The following is a 22,379-nucleotide window of genomic DNA, read 5'->3' on the forward strand; positions in this document are numbered from 1 at the left end:
AGGCTGTGTACTTACCTTTATTTTCTTTGGTAACTATCTCTGACCTCTTTATGCCTATCACTTAATATCTCTCTTTCTATAGTTAATAAATCTGTTTTTATATTTCACCTAAAACAGTGTGTTTTGGTTGAAGTGCTTAGGAAATCTCACCTTTGTAAACTGAGCTTTGTGTGTCCTCTCCACATCAAGGGAGGGGTGGACTGGGTAATAAACTTACATCGGTCAGGCTTTTCAGTACAGTTCTGGGGTGCAAGGCTGGGGCGTGGGAGATTTGCTGGTGCCTTTCTCTGTGTGTGGGGCTCCACCTGCGGTTGTGCTGAGTGATAACAGCACCTGGAGGGGGTTGCTGCTTGTTACTAGCAAAGCATTGTGAGTCATCCCAGGCTGGAGAGTTAAGAGGGCACAGTGGTATCCCAGTCCCAGGAATCCTGTCACAGGGCTTGAGCTGGTTCTGTGTTGTATTGTTGAAAAGGAACCTCTAGATAGTGAACCTGGCCCTGGTTGCTGCGGATTCCTGGAAGAGGGTTACAAAAGTTCATGTTGAACCAGCAACCTTAACTCTGCTTTCTTGTGTGTATACATTAGATACATTCTTTGTGATCACGAACTAATTCTCAAATGCAACAATGCTTTCTACAACCTCAGATATATACACATATCTACGTTAAGGTGATTACTTTTACAAACACTGCAGACAAATCATCTTCAGACTTCATTTTTCCAAATAAAGTACAGAATTCCTGCCCTTATATCTGCAGATAAGATTTGAAGGATTTATTGCCTGGGTCATTTCAGCTCATATTCAAATGAAACAGTAAATACTTCAATTTTAAAGATGATGAAAAGAAATTTTGCTTTGAAATATAGAGTGGCAACAAACCTGAATTCATATATATATATATATATATTTTTTTTTTCTTGCTAAGAAATTAGCAACTACCATAGGGGATATTTGAGATTTTTTGGCAACATATACTAGGCACTTGAGATTAGCATCTAGTCTTTTGTCAGTTGAGTTTTCCCCATTTTTCCTAAAGGCAAAAATTTAAATAATGTAATGAATGATACTAAAGGGAAAGGCACCAGCTGTTGCTGCTGCACTGTGCCTTCCATTTCCAAGAGTTATCACCAGTGCTACCAGTATAATGACTAGTAGGGAGGTCTGCTTGCTAAAATGGCACTCCTGTTGTTGCTGTATTTAGTGACATTCAGTTGTGCCCCCTCGAGCGTTCCTGTGAAGGAGTAATCGAGTAGGGGAAGTGAGCCTCAATTTGTGGAGAGCAATCCTGCAAACAAAAAGCTCAAGAACCTTCTTTCCACTGTGTAACCCATCTCAAGAGCAAGAGCTGGAGAAAGATGTGCAGTACTTGTGTGTTAATCTTCTTTGCATTAGTATTTGGCTTTCCTGATACAGGGGAGATGTTGAATCCAACAATAGTTGTAGTCTATACATTTTTTTTTTTGAGAGAGAATGCCCTATAGAATCCCTTATTGCTCGGTGTTTCTCAAACTTTATTTTTAGAAATTAGGCCTGCTTTAAGTCAATGGCAAAATTCCCATTGACTTGAGTCCTAGGGTGAAATCTTGGTCCTATCTAATGCATACTGAAGCAATAGGAATCTTTGGGCTCTCGAGGGCTAGACTATAACCTTACAATCTGCTCTGGCAGGAGCATGAACTGTGCGTGAGCATCATAATTCCTTTCTTGTTCCCCACTTGCTCTGGGGAGTAATAAGATACTTCACCTTTTATGGGGAGTAGTTCTGTCCCCTGTACAACTTGCTAGCTACTGTAGCTGGAAAGTGTGCGTGTGGCAGGGCTCCGCTCATTCCCCTTCCCTGCCCACTTACTGATTCAGACACCTGCACACACACACAGCCTACTGTAGCAGGAAGCAGGAGACATAGCTTTCTGTCCTCCTTTGCACAGGTGAGTAAGGGCTGGGACAATGTCACCCTTAATGAGCAGAAGTGTAGTAACAATAGTTGACTGCAAACAAATTCATTCAGCAAAATGGAAGGATAAAAAAGGAGGAAATAGAATGTGACAGACATGGTGAGACTGTTGTAGGGAGTGCAGCTGCAGCTGGGGGTACGTCTTCACTACCGGCTGTATCGGCGGGTAGCAATCGATTTCTCAGGGATCGATATACCGCGTTTAGATGAGATGTGATATATCGATCCCCGAACGCGCTCCTGTCGACTCTGGAACTCCACCAACGCGAATGGCGGTAGCGGAGTCGACAGGGGGAGCCGCGGACGTCGATCCCGCGCTGTGAGGACGGTCGGTAACTCGATCTAAGATACTTCGACTTCAGCTACGGTATTGATGTAGCTGAAGTTGCGTATCTTAGATCGATTTCCCCCCCCCCAGTGTAGACCAGCCCTGGGTCAGTCCCAGGGTAGTAGGGAGATAAGGTGGGTGAGTAATATCTTTTATTGGCCCAACTGCTGTTGGTGAGAGACAAGCTTTAAGCTACACCCAGGGCACTTCTTTAGGTGAGACTGTATCACACCTGACTCAGTTCGCTGTCCTATGGGGTGGGTTATTTAAGTGGGTACCTGAAAGTTAAATAAGAGCACTAGACAGGTACGAGTAGACAAAGACAGGTGAAGAAGCAGCACTTAGGTGGATGACAAGGGCAGGCAAGATTTGAGGTACTGGTATACACGTGATGAGTCATGAAAACCAGGTCCTCAGCAACCACCAGTTTGACCTTTCTGGCAAGGGGAGGCAAACACCTTTTTCCCTCAATGGAAACAGAACCGAAGTCAGCTTAGAGCATAATTCCCGGGGGGGCATCTCAACCTCCAGCCCTGCCAGCGTGTGTGAAATAAACTCCGGGTCCCTTCCCAGAAAACTCCACGTTGCCTGAACCTCCGCCACTACAGCAGGGAGGTCCAGGATCCCTCTGGCCAGTGCCCAGCACCACAGGGCCCTGGCCTCTAGGGGCTCCCCTACCGCAGCTCCCGGGAGGAGCCTGTGAGCGCTCGGCCTCACCGGCGGGTCCTGCGCTGGCTGTGGAAGGAGCCCGCCGCCCCGCGGATGAGAGGGGGTCACCACCCCACGGGCCCTTTCCCGCGCGGCAGCGCCTCGCTCCCAGCCCCCCGCAGGGGCGCCCTGCAGCCGGCGAGCGCAGGCTGCGCCCAGGGCCGCCGCAGGCGCGGAGGCTCCGCGCTCCCCGGGGTGGGGAGCCTTCCCCAGGCCCGCGCCTGCGCTGCCTCCTCCTCCCCCCCCGGGCCCCTCCTCTCTCCGCGCGGTGTCGCTCACCGGCTTTGTCAGCCCTGCCCTGGCGGCCCGGGGAGGGAGCAGCCGGGGCGCAGGCTGGGTGGGAGCCGCTGCCATCCGCGCTGTACTCCCCGGCAAGCCGGGGCAGCCAGGCAGGGCGGCGGCCAGCCCGAGCGCGGACACTCTCCTGCCCGGGGTGTCGTCTAGAGGGAGCCCCGGGGAGCCCGGCAGCTTCCAGCCCTGGCAGTGCGGAGAGCGAGACGCCCACTGCGCCCGGCGAGCGAAGAGCCGGGCGGGCTCTGAGCCGCTGCCATCAGCAGGCAGAGGGGCTGGAAACCCGTTGCCGTCAGCAGGCAGCAAGGGCGGGGAGCGGGGAGCCCACGGCCATCGGGGTGCGCCGGCGAGCAAGTTGGGGTGCAGAGGAGAAGGGGCGTCCTGCCCCCTCCAGGGAAGAGTCCGGCATGCAGAAGATGCCGCGCATGGCAGCGAAGAAGAGGCGGATTTGTGGTCCCGGCTGCTTGGTGTTTCCCTGGCGCTCTCGCTTCCCCTCTTGGATTTGCTGCTGGGCTCTAATCTGCTGTCAGGCGGCGCGGACTGGGGATGCTGTTGAGACTTCCTCCAGCGTGCAGCTGCCTCAGTGTCAGGAGGTGAGATTTCCTACCCACCCTGTCTGGCTCAGCAGCCTCCAGCAGGAGTTAGACCCGCTGCTTTCCTTGCAAAGCAGCCACTTTACACTCTTCCCGTTGTTGCAATACGGGGCATGATGCTCCGGGTTGCAGAGCAGCGAGTGGGTTTTGTTCCTCCACACACTGGTAACGATGCCTCTTTAATGTTGTGGAAGAGGAGAAAGAGGCGCAATGTGCTGTCTGCATTTTAATCCTTTTAAACAAGGGAGCCTTTTGATAATGCAGTTACAAAGTCTTCTAAACCGTTCCCTGTGCTCTCTCATAAGTAGTTCTAAATGCTGTGGCCTTAACATGATTGTTTTCATTCTGGATCAAGGCACACTAGGTTTTGAGGTCTGGCTGCCTTGCCTGCTTAACTTTGCTGAGTGCTGAGCTCTTTCTTTTTTATTTAATGTCTATGTTAGGCTCTCAAGGACTTTCTGTTCTCCCTGGCTTGTAGCACTGTTTCACGGGACATCAATCTGTAATAATGGGATGGCAGAGGAAACATGAGGGAGCTCTTGAAATGTCTTGCTTGAAACATTTGTAACCAAACCCAAGAGTGAGATGCTTGATTTAAAAAAGCCTCAAAATGAATCCAAAACCACAGAGGCTTCCTCTAAACAAGTGAGATTTGGCAGGTCTCTGGCTATTTATTGTCACGGTGTCAAGTACTTGTGGCAAATCAGCAGAAAGGTAGAAATTATGAAGAGAGAAGAGATCATTGTCTTTAGCTGATGCTAAATTGGATGCTTGGAGTTGCAGGGATAGTTGTGTTCTAGATTGAACATTAATGTAGGGGAAGATACAAATTTTGGTTAACTCATATCTTTCGCTGCTGCTTTGAGGCAGGAACAGTGGTGACCTTAATTTCTTCCTGAGCAGAGACTAGTGATTTTTCTTTCTTTCTCCCCCCCCCCCCAAAAGTATGGCAGATAATGCTACTTAAAAAAAAAAGTTGAGTCAGATTGCAACTTTTGCAAGCCCTTTGGAATAGAGACTTCCTTTCTACATGTTTATAAGACACAGTGTATACCTGTGTGCACGCGATATGCTGCAAAATATAATTTTGAAAAAATTGTGGGGAGTGGGAGGAAAGAAACATCCCATTTTAGGAGGCTTGCAGTGAATCAGTGTGACAGGTCAGCTGATTTGCATTGTCGAAGCAGAAAAGTTGTGGATTATCTATAATTAGTCTAGATCTGGCGGATATGCCTAAGGCTCAATCCTTCATAGCTCAGTCTAAGTTTATGCACTCTGTTCTTTTCCTCTTTAAATCAGTGGCACAGCTCCGATTGTGATTTACTTCAGTCACTGCATGATTAGGCACCATATTTCTGAATCAAAAGATTCAGGCTGTCATTAGAAAGTATTATAGTTTTTTTTCTTTATGCATGTCAAAATCAAAGACTTGATAGAGTCATTATCACTGGCTATCCCAAGGGCTTGAAAAGCACGTCTTAATGCACAGACATGCAGTTCATTTTGAAATTTGTGTAGGATCTTTCCATCCGCTACAGCCACCATTTTTTTTATTACTCCCCTTCTGTAGGAGAGGAGTAACATTTTTCCAATTTTTGGTCCCCTAAAGCTTCAAGTCCTTGGTCCCTGCTAGAAATAGACACTTGCCCATTGTTGTGAGAGTATATATTATAATATCAGTAATTTTTAAAATATAGATAATGGACACCCTGGGGTTTAAAGACTTAAAGTGATCTGTAACACTGTTTTTTTCTAGTGAGGCATCAACTAGTTAAATGAACTGAGTTTAAGAAGAGTGCAGAAGTCAGGAAATCATCCTGCAAGGCACCAGAGCTGTGATAGACTAGGGGCCAACAGGTGTAAACAGGAATAACTACATGTACTAAAACATCCTTGGAATTGCTAAACATTATAGATGGAATTTCTTAACTCAGTGGTGCAGACAACACAGGAATGCTATATTAGCCCTTATCTTAACAGATGAAGAACTGATCACAGAACTAAAACTGAATCATAACTTAGGTACAAGTGATCATGATTTGGTCACATTTATAATATGCAACCAGAATAAAGTCCAGACCAATAATATACATACTTGGTGCTTTAATAGGGCTGATTTCACAAAGCAGAAAACAATTGAGCTAAATCAGCTGAGAGGAAGAATTTAATCAGAAAAATATGATTGATAATTGGGAATCATTTAAGAACATTTTACCAGCTGCCCAAAAAGCCACAAGCCCACAATTGAGGAAGAAAGCTGTGCTGTTAAAAAACCAACCTGGTTTAGAGGGGAAGCAAAGGTATCTGTAAAAACAAAATCTGTCTAATCTATCCTCTCAAATGGAAGAAAGGGGAAGTTGATAGTAATTAATGTAAATCAGAAGTTCGGAATTGTAGAAAATTGATAAGGGAAGCCAAAGTACACAAGGCAAAATCTATGGCCAGCAGAGTTAAGGACAATAAGAAGGATATTTTTAAAAATATAGTAGGAACAAAAAGAATCCTGACAATGGCGTTGTTCCATTACTAGATGGAAAATTATCAATAATAATGCAGAAAAGGCAGAAATGTTCAATAAATATTTCTGTTCTGTATTGGGGAAAAACAGATGACACAGTCTCATGATATGGCTATGATAACATTTTTTCCACTCCATTAGTATCTTTGGAGGATGTTAAACAGAAGCTACTAAAATCAGCAGGCCCAGATAGCTTGCATCCAAGAGTTTTAAACGAACTGGGTGAGGAGCTCGTTCAACTGTTCATGTTGATTTTTCAATAAGTCTTGGAGCACTGGGGAAGTTTCAGAAGACTGGAAGAAAGCTAATGTTGAGACAGTTTTTAAAAAGGGTAAATGGGGTTACCTTGGTAATTATAGGCATGTCAGTCTGACATTAATCCCAGACAAGATAATGGAGTGGTTTATACAGGACTTGATTAATGAAGAATTAAAGGAGGATAATGTAATTAATGCAAATCAATATGGGTTTATGGAAAATAGATCCTGTCAAACTAACCTAATATCTTTTTTGATGAAGATATCATTGTTAGGAAACATTAATTAATATTCATCCTAAATTGACCTCTTCTTAATTTCCTTTCATCTCTCCTTTGCACCAGCCTAAATGATTCTTTCCCTCATAGGTGTTTACATTCAGTGTGGTGCCTCCCCTCTTACTTGTCTTTTAGCTAAGCTCTATATACAGTAGTTGGGGCCAGGTCCTGATCACCACCTACAGGGGGTACCACTGACCTCATCAGGAGTGAGGGGGCTCAGCACCTTTGGGGATTCATTTTTTTTTTACTGTTCACCTTTCTTCATAAATTAATCTCTTCTGAACCTCTTAAACATTTTGTTGTTATTTTCTGAATTGCTTCCACTTTGTCTTCTGGTCAGGCAAAACCAGTAAAATACGTGGGCCGCTGATGTGGTGTTAACCTGTGGGTGCTCTGTAGTTTTTGCTGCTTGCTGGAGAATTGTAACAGAGAGAGTAGTCCATCGGATAAAGTACAGCGAGCACCAAGGAAACTTCAAAGCTTGCCACTACGGTTCTAGGGCCTGAGCTTGAAATACTCACTCACACAGGTAGTCTCATTGACATGGAAATAAGTTATAAGACCTAATCTTGCAAATCTGACTTGCATGATCAATCCTTATGTGAACAGCTTCACTGAGAGGAAGGATGGTCCAATGGTAAGATACTAATGTAGCACCTAGGTTTAATTCCCTGCTCTGCCACAGACTTGCTGTGTGACATTGGGCAATAGAACTTAGGAATCTAGCTCCTTTTGAGCATTCAGCTCTTAACCCCCATTTTACAGATAGGGAACTGAGGCAGAGAGGCTAATATAACTTCCTTACCTCATACAGTGTCATGAGGATAAATACATTAATGATTGTGAGGGACTCAGGTACTACAGTGATAGGGGCCATATAAGTACCTAAGGTAGACTGATGTTAATGAGTCCATTCACGTGAGTAGGAAATACACTTGCTACTTACTCATAAGCCCAGGAGCAGGGCCATGGTGGTTATTGCAGAGGCAGGAATCCAGTGAAAGGTAAAATGGGTCCCCAGGACTAGAGCTAATTGGAAACTTTCTGATGAAACTGTTATGTTGGAAAATGCCAATTTGTTGTAATGAAATGTTTAGCCGAATCTATTACAGATTTGACAAAAACTCACTGAAACACGCAGGCTTCCATTTGAAATCTGCCAATGTTTCAGGGTCCACAACTTTGTCAGGGAGCCTTATTCAGTGAATAGCAGCCATGTTTTGGTGTTTCTGAAACAAACATTTCAGATGTCTTCAGTTTGCCAAGTAACTTCGGTAAATTTTTGCTTTTGTTCTGAATGAGAATGAATGCAAATTCATAAATACTGAAATTCCCAAGTTTTGGCCAGTTCTGCCTAGAACTGCTGACAGAATTGCTGACTCTTGTGATTTTTATTGCAAATCTTGCAGTATTTGGTGATTTGTTTTCCCTTAAAGCCCCAGTTTCTGGACTAAAGAGATTACGTGAGACTCTCAGCTTTCATTTGAAATAAAAGTAAGTTTCTTGCCCTCAGAATGAAGGAAAACCTGAAGTGACTGCACCCTAAAGGCTCAGAGGCCAGAAGGCAAAGGAAGAGAATCCAAAATGTATTTACCCCCTCCCTCTCTGTCTTGAAGAGCATGCGAATCTCATGATTTTTTGAATGCATGAGGTTGGTAATACTGCTACTAGGCAATTAAGGAGGATAAAGACATTGCAGAGATATTAAATGACACCAGCGTCAGTGTTCTCCACAGAAGATGTTGGAGAGAGAGCTATCCCAGACCTGTCCTCAGGGAATAAAGATGAGGCACTGTTAGACACTGAAGTATCTAAAGAGGAAATGTTAGAACAAATTGTTAGTTCAGCCAAAAACAAGTTACCAGAACTAGATAATGGTGTTTGTTAGGTACTCGACTACTATAGCAATGGTACAGCATAAGAGTCTAAATAGAACAGAAAATAGAATGAAGTGGCTGAGCTGCTAACAAAAATGTGCAATCTCATAAAAATAGCCACTGTACTGGAAGGTAGCAAAAAATGTTACACCTATATTTAAAATGGGTGCTAAGTATGATGCTGGCAATAAACCAGATAGCCTTTCTGGAGTACCAGGTAAATTTGTTGATATGACAATTAAAGATAATCCTAAAGTTTTGTTTGGCCTTTTGACCCATATCTGCATGCTGAGCTGGTGTTTTCCTTGGACTGTCCATAATGATGCCCCTGTCTTGAAGTTTCTCAGGTGGTCATCCTCACACAGATCACACCTTCCTTATAAAGTGTATTAATATTGCTACATTTTGCAAAAACAACCAACAGTCCCCTCCCCCACCTGCAAAACAAAAACCTTTAAATCAGAAATCTATGACGTGTACTTTTTCTCAGGCCTTTTCACTCAGGGTTCTCTTCTGCTGGCAGGTTAATATTATTTATTATCTGGAGATATACCTATCTCATAGAACTGGAAGGGACCTTGAAAGGTCATCGAGTCCAGTCCCCTGCCTTCACTAGCAGGACCAAGTACTGTCCTGATCAAATGCTGCTTGTTTCTGGTGAGCTGACCTCTAGCTCTGCATTTCTTTAAAGTCAATGAGGAAAAAAGAAAATAAGATTTCCTGAGCCAGCTACGTTCTTCTCCCCTTACTCACCATGTTCTATCCAAATCTTTAAAGTTGACAAACCTTCCTTTAAAGAGAAAATGTGGGTGCCCTATTGATAGTTCTTTTCCACCAAGACTTATGATTAATATGTGCCGTTTGAGTGTGATGCAGGGCCCAATGGAGTCAATGGAAAGACCGTGCTGCCCTGAACTCAGTTAAGTGACACCAGTTCGATGCTGGTGTAGTGGAGTGATGACTCAGCTCTTAGAACTTTACTTTTGTTGACAAGCTTCCTCTCTGCACACCATATTAGTAGATAAGCACCCTGTCCTGGCATTTGCCTATTTTCAAGTATTCTGATTAGTGAGGCAATAACTTTCTCCACCCAAGCTGTTCAAATAATAGCTGGACTGTAGCTAACAATTCATAGTGAACCTATTTCCTGATTCATTGAGAATAAGAGACAAATAGACCAGGTTGGCTGCGTCTGTCTCTTAGCATCCATACACTGGATGACACTGAATACAGGATTTTAAAAAAATGCATTATCTTATCCAAATATGGACCACTTTCTTTGCTCTCCTCCGGTTGGGTCATATATTTAGATTGGGGAGATAGAAAGGGACTGTGTATTGAAGTCACCAAACACACAGAATTCTCGTTTGGCATGTTTTGTATCAGTCCCTAAAAAAGGAAAGAAATACATTTATTCTGATTTCATGAGGGAAGGAGTTCCACTGCCAGTGTTCAGTCCTTTGCCAAGACAATGCCTCCCAGTTACTTTATGGATTGGAGTTCTTTCTGAGACCTGCCGACCAGCTACAATCTGCAGCTGAATGCTTAGTCCTCTAATCCTGAAATGTCATTCTCCAGCGTCTGATTCCCTTTTACACAGCCAGACCAGTGTAAACTTGCCTTAGTGTAAATGAGAATCAGGCCCAATATCTTTATCCTCCGCTTTGTAGGTATCTAAGTCAGCTAAGGTCAACTCTAGTTAAATTGTACCAACCTGCAGGAGGAGTTGCTTGCTTCTTCCTTCTCTGTTGTAATATCAAAAACTGGATTGTGTCAGGAATCAGGGCCTGGTCTACAAAAGGCTGCTTGATTAGCCACGCCACCTGACTGGCTGCAGCGGCCAACAGGCTGGCCATGGCTTAAGAGCATCAGCAGCTCACTGGCTCCTCAATGCTCATGTCCACCACTCTGCTTGCTCCTGAATTACCTTGTTCTTGATGCTTCTGCCTTGCACCCAGCCTTGGCTCTGTCCTGCCCCTGCCTTGACCCCCTTTTGCCTACTACCCTGCTCGCTCCAGTGCCTGCCCTCCGGTTTGACCCTTGGTTTCAACTTCTGACTACTGACTCTGGCTCTGACCCTAGTCCTCGGGTCCTGCTACCTGCTTCGACCACTAGGCCTGAGGCCTATTCCAGCCACAAGGCTAGATCACCTTTGTCCCAGTTGGTTGACAGATTGAGAAGTCCTTAAAATTAAGGCCGGGGTCCTCAGCCCTAGCATGGACCCTATCAAGGCTCCAGCAGAACTGGCGGCTGCCATCCAGAGCCGGCAGGGGTAAGTAACCAAACTGCTATCACAGAGTGTGTCCCTGCAGGTGCAGGTTGCTCTGCTGGCTCATCCTACTCCATCCCTCCTGGAGCCAAAGATTTTGCAGCCCAACAAATTTGACAGAGATTGGGACACATTTCGGGGGTTCCTGAATCAGTGTCAGCTCCTGTTCTTCCTACACCCCTGATCATTCCCACGGACCAGGCCTGTTGGGGCTCATCTTAAGTTTGTTGGGAGGGGAGGCGTTGGCCTGAGCTTCTCTCCTCCTGGAACAGTCCACCCCCCTCTTGCGACAATTGGAGGAGTTAATTCAAGGCAGGTCCCTCATCTTTGATGACCCCCACTGTGTGCAGACTGCTGAGGCAGGCCTTACGGCAGGGCGGCCAGCCCATTGCCATGTACACTGCTGATTTTCATCGTTTGGCTTCCAACTCCGGGTGGAATGAGGCACCACAGTGTCACCATTTCTGCCCGGGGTTAGAGGAGGATATAAAGGATTAGCTTGTGTGGGTGGAGCAACCATCCAGTTTGAACAAACTGACTTGTAATCAGAACTGGCGATTGCCTCATTTAAAATCTCCCTCTGTTAATGAACTTGTTTTATTTAAGCCGTGTTTAAAGTGAAGTGTCTGAGGAAACTCCATTTGGGGTGTATTTCTATTAAAGAAATAATGGACTTGTATTGTCCAGGAGAGGGCTGGGCAGTACAGAACATACATTTCTGGGGGAAATCTAAGACTGGGTGTGCTGGGGTCACCGTGCGGTATAACCAAGGCTGGTGAGAGCCACAGTGTAACCCAAATGTGGCTGGTAGGCTGCATTACAGACAAACACTCAGGGTCTGGCTTGCATGTTGGAAGGCTGTTTGTGCATGACCCAGGTGGAAGCTACTTCAGCAAAGCATTGTAAGGCACCCAAGGTTGCAGGGCAGGGGTGGTGCAGCTACTCAGTCTGGATTGTACCCGGGTCTGTCACCCTGGCCCTCCTGATTGTGGAGAAAAGCTGGAAAATGTGAACCCTAAAAGCTCAAAACCAAGGTGGTATATAAAAGGAACCCAAACTTTTAAACATGTCTCTTGATTCGGGGATGGCCTCACTCATGATTTTGGAATGCTTGGTGTCAGATACTCAAGGTGCATTATGATAAGCAAACTTTGCTGTAATTCTTGTTTAATGTTTACACTGTGAATGGAATCCTCCAACAGTCACTGGCATTTCACCTGGAAACACACTCTTTCAGGAAGTAATTGCAAAACACTTGGAAGTCCTGATCTCATTGAAATCAATGGGAGTTTTGCCATTAACTTCAACAGAGCCAGGACTTCATCTCAAGTGTCAAATTAAAGTCAGTGGGCTCATGTCAGTGGAGTTGCATTAGATATTACACTGGCTCTAAAGCTACTCTGTAAAACTTTTTAGGCCACAAGACTGAATTGTGTTCTAACAGTTTGGCAGACTACAACATTGTAACTAGGTCCTCCCATAGGGTATAATTACATTGTAGATGGGATCTAAGTGTGTGCCTCTCAGCTACTGAAAGGTCTGGAAACAGTCGGGCTAGCTTGATCCTGAAGTGCTAATTAATGAGTAAATAGTAAAATTGTTCTTCTTAGTGACAGCTTACTACCAAAGACACAATATGGCACTGCAGGATTCATATCTGAGAAATAATTGGCAGCTTTCTGTCAGAGTAAATTTTTGCCTGTGGTGTGTACCAGAACAAATTGGATGTGTACATTCACGTGTAAATAGTATGATTCTAGTTTGACACATTTTTTTCAAATAAACTAGAATTCTTTATGGATTTAGATTGATAACACGAAGTGGATTTGGATTTTTTAATCTCATGAAATGATGCTGTTACGAACTGTTGACATTGCTAAAGCATGCCAAGTGGCTGAGTTTTCTTCCATAAGGTTTTGGGCTAGGCTGTCTCTCCAGGGTATAGCCTGTAATACAGGACAGCAGGTAGCTGTGGTGCTCCAGCACCATCTCAGGAAGGAATTGTGGCTAGGGGAGCTGTGATCTGTTCCTTGCTCAGCGTGGTGGTGGTGTGATTTTTGTTGCTGGCTTATATTAACAGCAAATTATAATGCCCTCCCCCCCCCATTGGTTTAGTTGTGCTGGCCATGGAATAGGGAGGGTTGGTGCAAGGCTCCACTCATTCTTCATCACTCCTTGCCTGACTGCTCTGGGGAAGGGGGAAAGTGGGTGCACGGAACAACACCTGCACACCTGGACCCAAGGTCTGAGTAACATGTAAGGATGTAAGTGGGATTTCTCATTCCCCTACATAAGCCTGCAAACCAAGTCACAATGTAGCTGGTAGTAAGCTTTGCATTTGTTACTGCCTAAAAAACTGAGCTAATTTTATGGGTTGGATGGCAGTGCAAGAGAGAGAAACCCTAAACCATCCACCCATCCTTCTTACTCCTTAAGCTACAAATTATTCTTAACCAGATGGCATCCAATTTTTATTTGTGCTTTTGGCTGATTAATATCAGGTATGTGCAGTTGTTATGCACTCAGCTGTCCAGTGCTTGCGAGCTTCAAAATCTGAATGTTGACAACTGCCTTTCTCACTGTAATTTCTTACCCTGCATTTCCCCCCAGTAGACTGGAAGGGCGGCTGTGTCAGATGATCTCATATGCTATTATTACACCCCTTCACATATCAATTACCTTGCCCAGGAAATGTGCTTTGTCTGATTTCTAGGGAGACCTCCATTTCTTTCCCTGGTGAAGAGCAAACATGTTCCTCTCCTTGCATTGAGCACATAATGAATAGTTCAGTGTCTTCCTAATTAGACTGTCTTTAAATATATGGCATTTGTTGTCTCTCTCTCCAAGGAGGTGACTTGATTTTTAGAAACATATCTACATCCTGGAATGATCTTGCCTCTACTGAGGCTCTGACAGTGAAAGGACCAGGTGCTACCCTTTACCCTTTGCTGGAATCCACTGTCTCATGGGAATAATTATTGCTCTTAATAAGGCATAATGCTGATTGAAGTTACTGGGCTAAATTCTGCAACCTACCCATGCCTAGAGGCTGGTAGAAGAATATGAAAAGTGATTCACCAACACTTGACAAGTAATTCATTCCTTTGATATACAGGGGGCCCTATCACCAGTGAAAATGAAATAGTCATGAAAATGTTCACAAATCTCCCGAATTTCCCAAGTTTAGCTTGAATGAATCATCTGAAAATTTGTAGGAAGTGCATTATTTGCTATATTATCCATTATTTTCTTCTTTGAAAACCTTCAGTCATCCGTTCTGGAAGCAGACAAAATCCCATGCGATGCTGGCAGCCAGTCACTCATTAAAAGTAATGAATAGCAAATATGCAAAATGAACAGTTCCCAAACAATCTATAATCTGGCACTATTCATACATAAAATACTGGCAAATACTTATGAATAAAGCATATGTTTGCAGAAATTGGGATCTAGTCATGACCTTCAGTTTTGCAAAATAGGGCTTTCACAAAACCTAGAGCCAATAGAAGTGTTTTTGGGCTTTTATTAGATTTCAAAAGAAACAAATTAAAAAAACCCAAACAAACCAAACTATTCTCTTGATACGTTAGCACCCTAACTTTGAAGCCTTTGTGGACAGGAAGCTTGGTCTGCACACAGTTATTGTACAGGTATAACTGATATAACAATTGATTAGGGATGTGATGAGCTTTTATTGATACAATTATACCAGTACAACCACTGTCATGTGGATGCAGTTATACTGGTAAATCTAATTCCCCTTCCCATACAGGGATAAGCTATACACATATAAGTACACTTATATCAGTATAACTGAATCCACACAAGAGGAGTTGTACTGCTTAACCTATATTGGAGTAGCTAAAACAGTATAATTCTTTTGTGTGTAGACAAGGGCTGAGAGTAAATGGAAGGAAATATAAAATTGATTAGTCTGTTTCTATTGTTTTGAGCTCTGGGACACACCAAAACTAAACAAAGCTGTGTAAATAGTGACAAAGAAATTCAGGCCAGATTCCTGACTAGTATAAATTGGCAGTGCCATCAAAGTCAGTGGAATACCAGTTTACACCAGCTGAAGATCTGGATCCTGATTTTTAACCTGTTAGTGTTTCTCAAAGGAATAAAAGAAAGGTGAAGAAAATGTGTTTTGAAGGACATCCTAGAAAAGAAGAGAGAGTATAAAAATGGCACAATAGGAGGCAGGTGACCACTACACAGAATTGCCCTCTGGTAACAAAGTTGTTGCTTTGAAATATTTTTCTGTCCCCTGCTTCTGTATGAGAAATCCACACAAACAATGGGAAGTTGACTAACTGATGGTACAGGTGGAACATTGAAATTGATGCTTTGCAAAGCTCCCCATCCAGCAAAGCATTGAAGTGAGTGCTTAAAGTTAAGCTCCTGAGTAGTTCAATTGAAATCAAGCCAAAGGTGTGATAGTAAGCTGATGTTTCTCTAAATATTTCAGTCGTAAAACATCCTTCTCTTGTAAATTTCTTGAAAACTTTTTGGTTGATCCTGGGTTTTTTGGCAAAAGACACTTTTTTGATTTTTACATGTGGGGGACCTAAAACTGACTATGTCCCACTAAATGCACTTTTAAATTTAATTTGTGTAGCAGATTGGACATGATGTTTCTTTGGGACTCCATTATGACAGAGGAAATGCAATGAAAAGAGCTGCATTGATTCCTCAAATGATTAATGCTGGCACTGCTTCAGAGTCTCACTAGATTAAAAAGGACAACTTGTTAAATTATATTACTTTTATACTGTTTCAGATAAATATCCTGCAAGCCTTCATCAGTGCAGAATGAGACGTGAGGCTTGTTTGGCAATATTTTGTGCATCAAATCCTTGGAGATTTATTTTCCTTCAGATACTGTAACTGTAGAAATAAAACTTTATTCAGACCATTGACTGAATCAGTGTTTTAACAAACATATGGAAAGAGATGCACATATTGTAATATATATATATACATACACACACACATATGCAGGCCAAAAAAAATGTGCACGTTGCCATAAATGGATCATTCAAATTGTAGAATCCTCCTAAATAAGTGACATATATTTGTTGTAACTTTTGCCCCAGCTATATTCATTTTCTCTTATAAAGGGTAATATTACTCCTATTGAAGTCATAATGCAGACAGTTTTTTTTGCATTTGCTGTCTTTTGAAAACAAATAATCCCCTTTCCTCCCCCATAATTAGGAGAGAGATCAACAGGTTTGAAAGGAAATTAGTGAATTAGATGCAGCATATTGGCATTCTGATTAAAATTATGATTGCATTCAATATTGCCTGGCCTTTTTGATGGCAACGATTATATAGCTGTAGCGAGGGGGCATGGCCTCCCTTGGAGATGGACAGAGGGACAGCCATGAGCCCCCCCCCCAGTGGGCACAGGCAGGACTCCCACACCTGCCCTGCGGGAAGCAGAAGGGCGGGACAGGAATCAGAAGTATAAAAGGCCAGCCCTCCAGCTCAGTTAGAGGGGAGCTGCCAGAGGAAAAGGATGTCTCTCACCTGCTGCTAGAGCTCAGACCTGACAGCAACCGCTGCAGCACCCGAGATCTGGAGGGACTGCAAGAGCTGTCAGTTGGTGGAGACTTCGAGGAGTTTCTGGGGCTGCCGTTATCTGTTTACCCCAGCGAGACGGACGATGACCCCGGAACCCATGTACCTCCCCCCCACTCAAATGGGAGTATAGGAAGTAGCCCAGAGGAGCCGAATATAGTTTGGCTGTGTAGCTGACTGACAGCTGGTCTGTGTGTTGCAGCTGGATTTCCCTGCTGACCCAGTGGCAGACCACTCTGCCACTGTTATGGCCCTGGGCTGGGACACAGTGGAGTCAGGTGGGCCTGCATCCCCCTACCACTGCCACCCCACCCCGACTGTTTGCTGCCCCGCCTTGTTTGAGCGCTTGGGCTTAGAGACTCATTATTGCTTGGTCCCGAGTACACGCCCGAGCATCCTGACTTTGCTGCTCGTCTTGTTCGAGGGCTTGGGCTAATAGATTCCTCATTTGCTCCGTCCTGAATACTGGTCTGGGCCACCTAACTGCTTGCTGCCTCACCCTGCCGGAGGCCTGGGGCTTGTGGACACTCCTGCTCTACCCTGGCTGTAGGTTAGAGCCCCCTAACTGCTTGGTGCCCTGTCCAGTTGGAGGAGCAGGGCCCCTAGACTCAGTACTGGATTGCCCTGCTGAGTGGCAGTGAACCCAGTGCTAATTCCCCTCTGAGTTGTGCTCTTCCAGAGGACTTGTACTGAGGGACGTGGCCTCCCAGACAGACAGACAGACAGGGACAGCTGCAACCGCCTTATAATAGCTCTGAATATGCCAAACCGTATTTGCAGAAGAACATGAGCATTAAGTCTGTATAATAAACCAAAGTGTGTTCCAGTCCTGGCCTGTGTAACTTTTTGTACACTGTATTGACAGGTTGTGGGAGCTTGCACACATTGTCATCTGTAGATGACTTACAATATTGACTGACTGTGAACAGCAGGCACAAAAATGACTGCCCTCAATGCAAAAGGACACAGGTGATCTTGCATATGGAAGTTATCTTGTGGTGAGCAGGTCTCCTTGAGTTCTTGCAACTGCATGATTAACAAAAATACTTGCAAAATTCTGGTGTTCTTAGCTTATTTGTAAGCCTTTCTCTAGAACAGGGGTCCCCAACGCTGTGCCTGTGGGTGCCATGGCACCCGCCGGGGCTTCTAAGTGCGCCCGCGTACTGGCCCGCAGACAAGCATCCGCCGAAATGCCGCTGACAAGCAGTGTCATCCAGAGGTGTTGCCGCCGAAATGCCCCTGATTGTCAGCAGCATTTCGGCAGCAATGCCTCTGGATGATGCTGCTTGTTGGCGGCGACACCTATTGACATTGCTGCTTGGCGGCATTTCAGTGGCGACACCTATTGACGTTGCCACTTGGCGGCATTTTGGCGGATGCTTGTCCGCTGCCATGGTCCTCCGTGGCTCGTCGTCTGGTGCCCGCCAGATGGAAAAGGTTGGGGACCACTGCTCTAGAAGCTTAATTGCTTAATCCCTTAATTGCTTTTCTCAGTGTCTATTCATTATTACTATTATTTTTTATTATTCGTATTGCTGTAGTGCCTAGGTGCCCTAATTGTGGACCAGGACCCATTGTGCAATATTGACATATGAATAGGGTGACCACATAGCAAGTGCAAAAAATCAGGACGGGATGGGGGTTAATAGGCACCTATATGAGACAAAGCCCCAAATATCGGGACTGTCGCTATAAAATTGGGACATCTGGTCACCCTTCATCTGAAGAATAGAATATGTAAAGCTCTGAAGGTGGGCTGCTAGCTGGGAGCAGCACACAAGTAAGGATTAGGGATGTAAAATAGTAAACAGTTACCTGGTAAGCATTAGTCTTACTGGTTAACCTGCCCTAACTGTTAACCCCAGCCACTCTGGCCGGCCGGAGCAACCCCAGCAGTTAACTGGTTAAACAATATAATTTTAATCATTTAAACGGGTAACTTTTAAAAACAATATTTACTTCCCTAGTAAGGATGGTATGATATGGCTTTGCCACTCTTACTTCTGCGTTGCTGCCTGCAGAGCAGGGCCCTCAGTCAGCAGCTGCCACTCTGCGGCCACCCAGCTCTGAAGGCAGCAGCGCAGAAGTAAGGGTGGCAGGGTATGGTATTGCCACTCGTACTTCTGAGCTACTGCGGGCGGAGTGCTGCCTTCAGAGCTGGGCACCCGGCCAACAGATGCTGCTCTCCCGGCCGCCCAGCTTCGAAGGCAGCGCAGAAGTAAGGGTGGCAATATTGCACCCCCCCCTTAAAATAACCTTGTGAGCCCCGTGCAACTCTCTTTTGAGTCAGGACCCCCAATTTGAGAAACGCTGGTCTCCCTTGTGAAATCTGTATAGCATAGGGTAAAAGCGCACAAAAGACCAGATTTCACGGTCCGTGATGCATTTTTCATGACTGTGAATTTGGTTGGGCCCTAGTTATGTGAAGTGGTAAATAATACTTCCCTGTTCATTTTCTCCATACTATTCATGATTTCATAGACCTCTATCATTCCTCCACCCCTTAGTCATCTCTTTTGTAAGCTGAACAGTCCTAGTCGTCTTTTTTTTTTTTTTTTTAATCTCTCCTCATATGGAAGCTGTTTCATGCCCCTAATCATTTTTGTTGCCCTTCTCTTTACTCTTTTAAGTTCTATTATCTTTGGAGATGGGTCAACCAGAGCTGCACAGGGTATTCAAGGTGTGGGCATACCATGGATTTATATAGTGGCATTATGATTTTTTCAGTCTGATTATGTGACAGATTTATGTTACCAATCTGTCCAGGGCGTCAGGTGATCAGGCTGAGGCTGCAAGATCTTTATGGGAGGAGATAGAGGAGCACACCAAGGGACGGAATTTAAAAGCTTTATTGATAAAATAATAAAATTAACTGTGGTGAGTGTTGGGAACGCTCCCGCGTCACTCAAAGGAAGCAAGAAAACGTTAGTACCCCAGCCCTAACCCACTTTCATACTCTCACACCCATGACATGAGGCTGGCCAAGCCTAGGTGTAACGTAAGAAGAAGAGGGGGAGGGGTGGACAGGAGTTCTTGCCCCGTGCACGGGTTGTCTAGGGCCCGCTGCGATCTCTGACTTGTTTTGGTTCTCGGGAGGGTTTTTAAGTCCTGGGTTCTTTTGGGGGTGTTTTCGTTCAGGGCCCTCTGTTCCTGCTGCTCTTTGTACCAGTCCAAACTGGCTCGCGGTGGCCTCCTCGGCTTTTCCAAAATACACCGGCTTCAGAGACTTTGTTTTCCCCCCGTTGGCCTTTGCTGTCTCATTCGCTCTCACTGTTCTCACTGCAATCTCTGCAGCCCTGCTCAACTTAGTTCTCCTCTTCTCATGGCTGGGCAGCTGTAAATTTCTCCTCGAGCCTATTACCTTGGACTGGGGCCAGCGTCTTATCTTCTTCTCTTCCTTCTTCCCTCTCTTGCAACTTGCAAAGGAATCTTCCATTTCACACTCACACCTTTGACCCTCCCCCGAAATGCCTTGTGATGCTTGCAACTGCGTTAGCAACATACAATGATGATTTGCCTCCCCATGGGACCCCCTGAGGAAGGGAGTCTTTGGGCCTGTGCCACCACCACCCCAACCCTGAATCAACATTTTGTTGTCAGGGGTCACCAGTTCAATTTCCACCCTCCCTCTGACACGGTGGGTAGGGTTACTATTGGCATTCTACATAAACAGCAGTGTAGCACAAACATGCTACAGATTTGTTGGGTTAAATATTGTAGGAGCTGGGAGCACACTGAATCCCCTGTTAGTTGGTTCCTGCCCTCAATTATGGTCTTAATCAGTCTCTGCAAGGTATCCCGCGCGTGGAGGGCCAATTCGGCAGTATGTTTGAGGGCGGTGGTAGCCACTGTCAGGTGGGTGAGATCTGCACTTATGACTAGTCCCATGGTCTTTTCCAATTGTTTCAACTGCTCATTTCTCATGGCCCCCTGCACAAGGAGCCCACTATGGTCTGCCTCTTCTGGGGGGGACAAGGACAACATATGCCTGAGGGGGGCGAGTTGGAGGGTGACCCCCCTGGTACAATTGGGAAGGAAGGCTGGGACCGGAAAGTGTGTCAGGGGTAGGTAAATATCTAAAGCTCCCAAGATGGCATTCAGGAGGATCCAGCATTGAGTGGCTGCCTCCCATTTAGTGGTGGGTACCTGCTGGTGCGGGGAGATATGGAGGTGCTTTCCAAGAACTGTTTCCTGAAGATTAGGAGCTAAGTGGAGGAGGCTACAACTTAGGAGGGGTGCTGAAAATTGTTCGGGACAGGTAATATTTATCTCCACACATTGGTGGGTTGTGTGTGCGGATGAGTGAGTAACATGCATGATATACCAACATTTGGGACTGTGGGGATTAGGTTGAACTTTACAGCATCCAGAGACTAACACTGCAACCACATCCCAATGCCAGCTATCAATGTGAAGCATTGACTCGGATGGCATGTTAAACTCTTTTGTGACATTGAATACCTCCCCATGTACCCTCTCATTGGTGGTCCACTTGAGCGATTTTTTTCAATTTTTTCCCTCCTAGTGGAACCATAAGTGTTGGCAGTATGGATGGAGGTTTTCCTTCTTCAGAAGTAGGGGCCATTGTTCCCAGGTGGATGCAAACTTTTTGGGAGGGGGGTTTAGGTGGCGATGGGATGTACTGTTGTCCCATGGAGTGTTGCCTGCGGAGGTGCGGGGCCCTTCTGGGTTGATCCCACCTGGGATCCAGTTGGGGAGGGACACGCAAGGCTAGGGGACCTGATGCTCTCGGCAGGGGGCCGCCCCTGGAAAAATATACATGATGCCACATTTTCAGGATGCTAAGCCACAATTGCCCCCTGCCAATGGATAATCGACCTTTTTTTCCACCATTGCTAATTCTGAACAGTGGTAAAATTAACAAAGGAGGACAAAAGCGTCGGATACCCAAGGATTCCCATAGATATATGCCACCATACATACATTGTATCACACTAACAAATTCTGCAGTCCTGAAGCAGCAAGAGCAGTCCCACCACTCCTGTTTAGGGTGTCCTTGGGCTCTCGCTATTATTGCCTGGTCCTGTTAACAAAGCAAAAGAAGAAAAAGAACATCATCATAAATGTTTCTATTGGGGAAACTGAGGCACAGAGGATAAATTCTGTACATCGTTAGTTTTTCGGCTCCTGCCCTTCCTGGCTTTCGTTATGGATGTCGTTTGCCTGGTTTAGGAGGTTGCAACAACAATATTGCGTCCAGGGATCAGGGGCTGCTATTGCTCGCCAAAGGGCCCCCTGTTCCGCTCTAGGCCACCACATGAGGAACAGGGTCTGCCCCTTTGGGATCCATGTGAAGTCCGGGGCCACCCACCAGGTATTTTGCTGTGGCCCTTCTGTGTCTATCTGGACTATGCATTGCCTCCACGGCTCCTCCCCTCCAGCCTTGCGCCACACTGTGGCTCGAACCCCATTGGTGGCTTAAACCATGGAGAGCCTTTGGAGGTACTTTTCCTCCTCATAATTGTAATTATCTAGATAATCCTATGACTCTCCCCAACATACTGTGTTCATCTAAGTGTCTGATAATTCTGTTCTTAACTATAGTTTCAACCAGTTTGCCTGGTATTGAAGTTAGACTTACTGGCTTGTAATTGCCAGGATCACATCTGGAGCCTTTTTTGAAAATTTGCATTACATTAGCTAGCCTCCAGTCCTCTGGTACAGAGGTTGACTTAAGTGATACGTTACATACCAC

The 22,379-nt window shown here is 45.2% G+C and overlaps 1 protein-coding gene across 1 annotated transcript in view; it reads left to right on the forward strand.

Moving 5' to 3' along the window:
* Nucleotides 1-3,682: 3,682 nt before the first annotated feature.
* Nucleotides 3,683-22,379, forward strand: part of LOC123375171 (endosome/lysosome-associated apoptosis and autophagy regulator family member 2-like) — a 151,573-nt gene continuing 132,876 nt past the window's right edge. The window contains exon 1 of the mRNA XM_045025893.1: nt 3,683-3,875. Within this exon, the coding sequence (XP_044881828.1) occupies nt 3,690-3,875 (186 nt within the window). The 5' untranslated portion in view covers nt 3,683-3,689. The remainder of the gene's footprint in view (nt 3,876-22,379) is intronic.

The sequence above is a fragment of the Mauremys mutica genome, chromosome 1 (genome assembly GCF_020497125.1).
Source record: "Mauremys mutica isolate MM-2020 ecotype Southern chromosome 1, ASM2049712v1, whole genome shotgun sequence".
Classification (NCBI taxonomy): Eukaryota; Metazoa; Chordata; order Testudines; family Geoemydidae; genus Mauremys; species Mauremys mutica.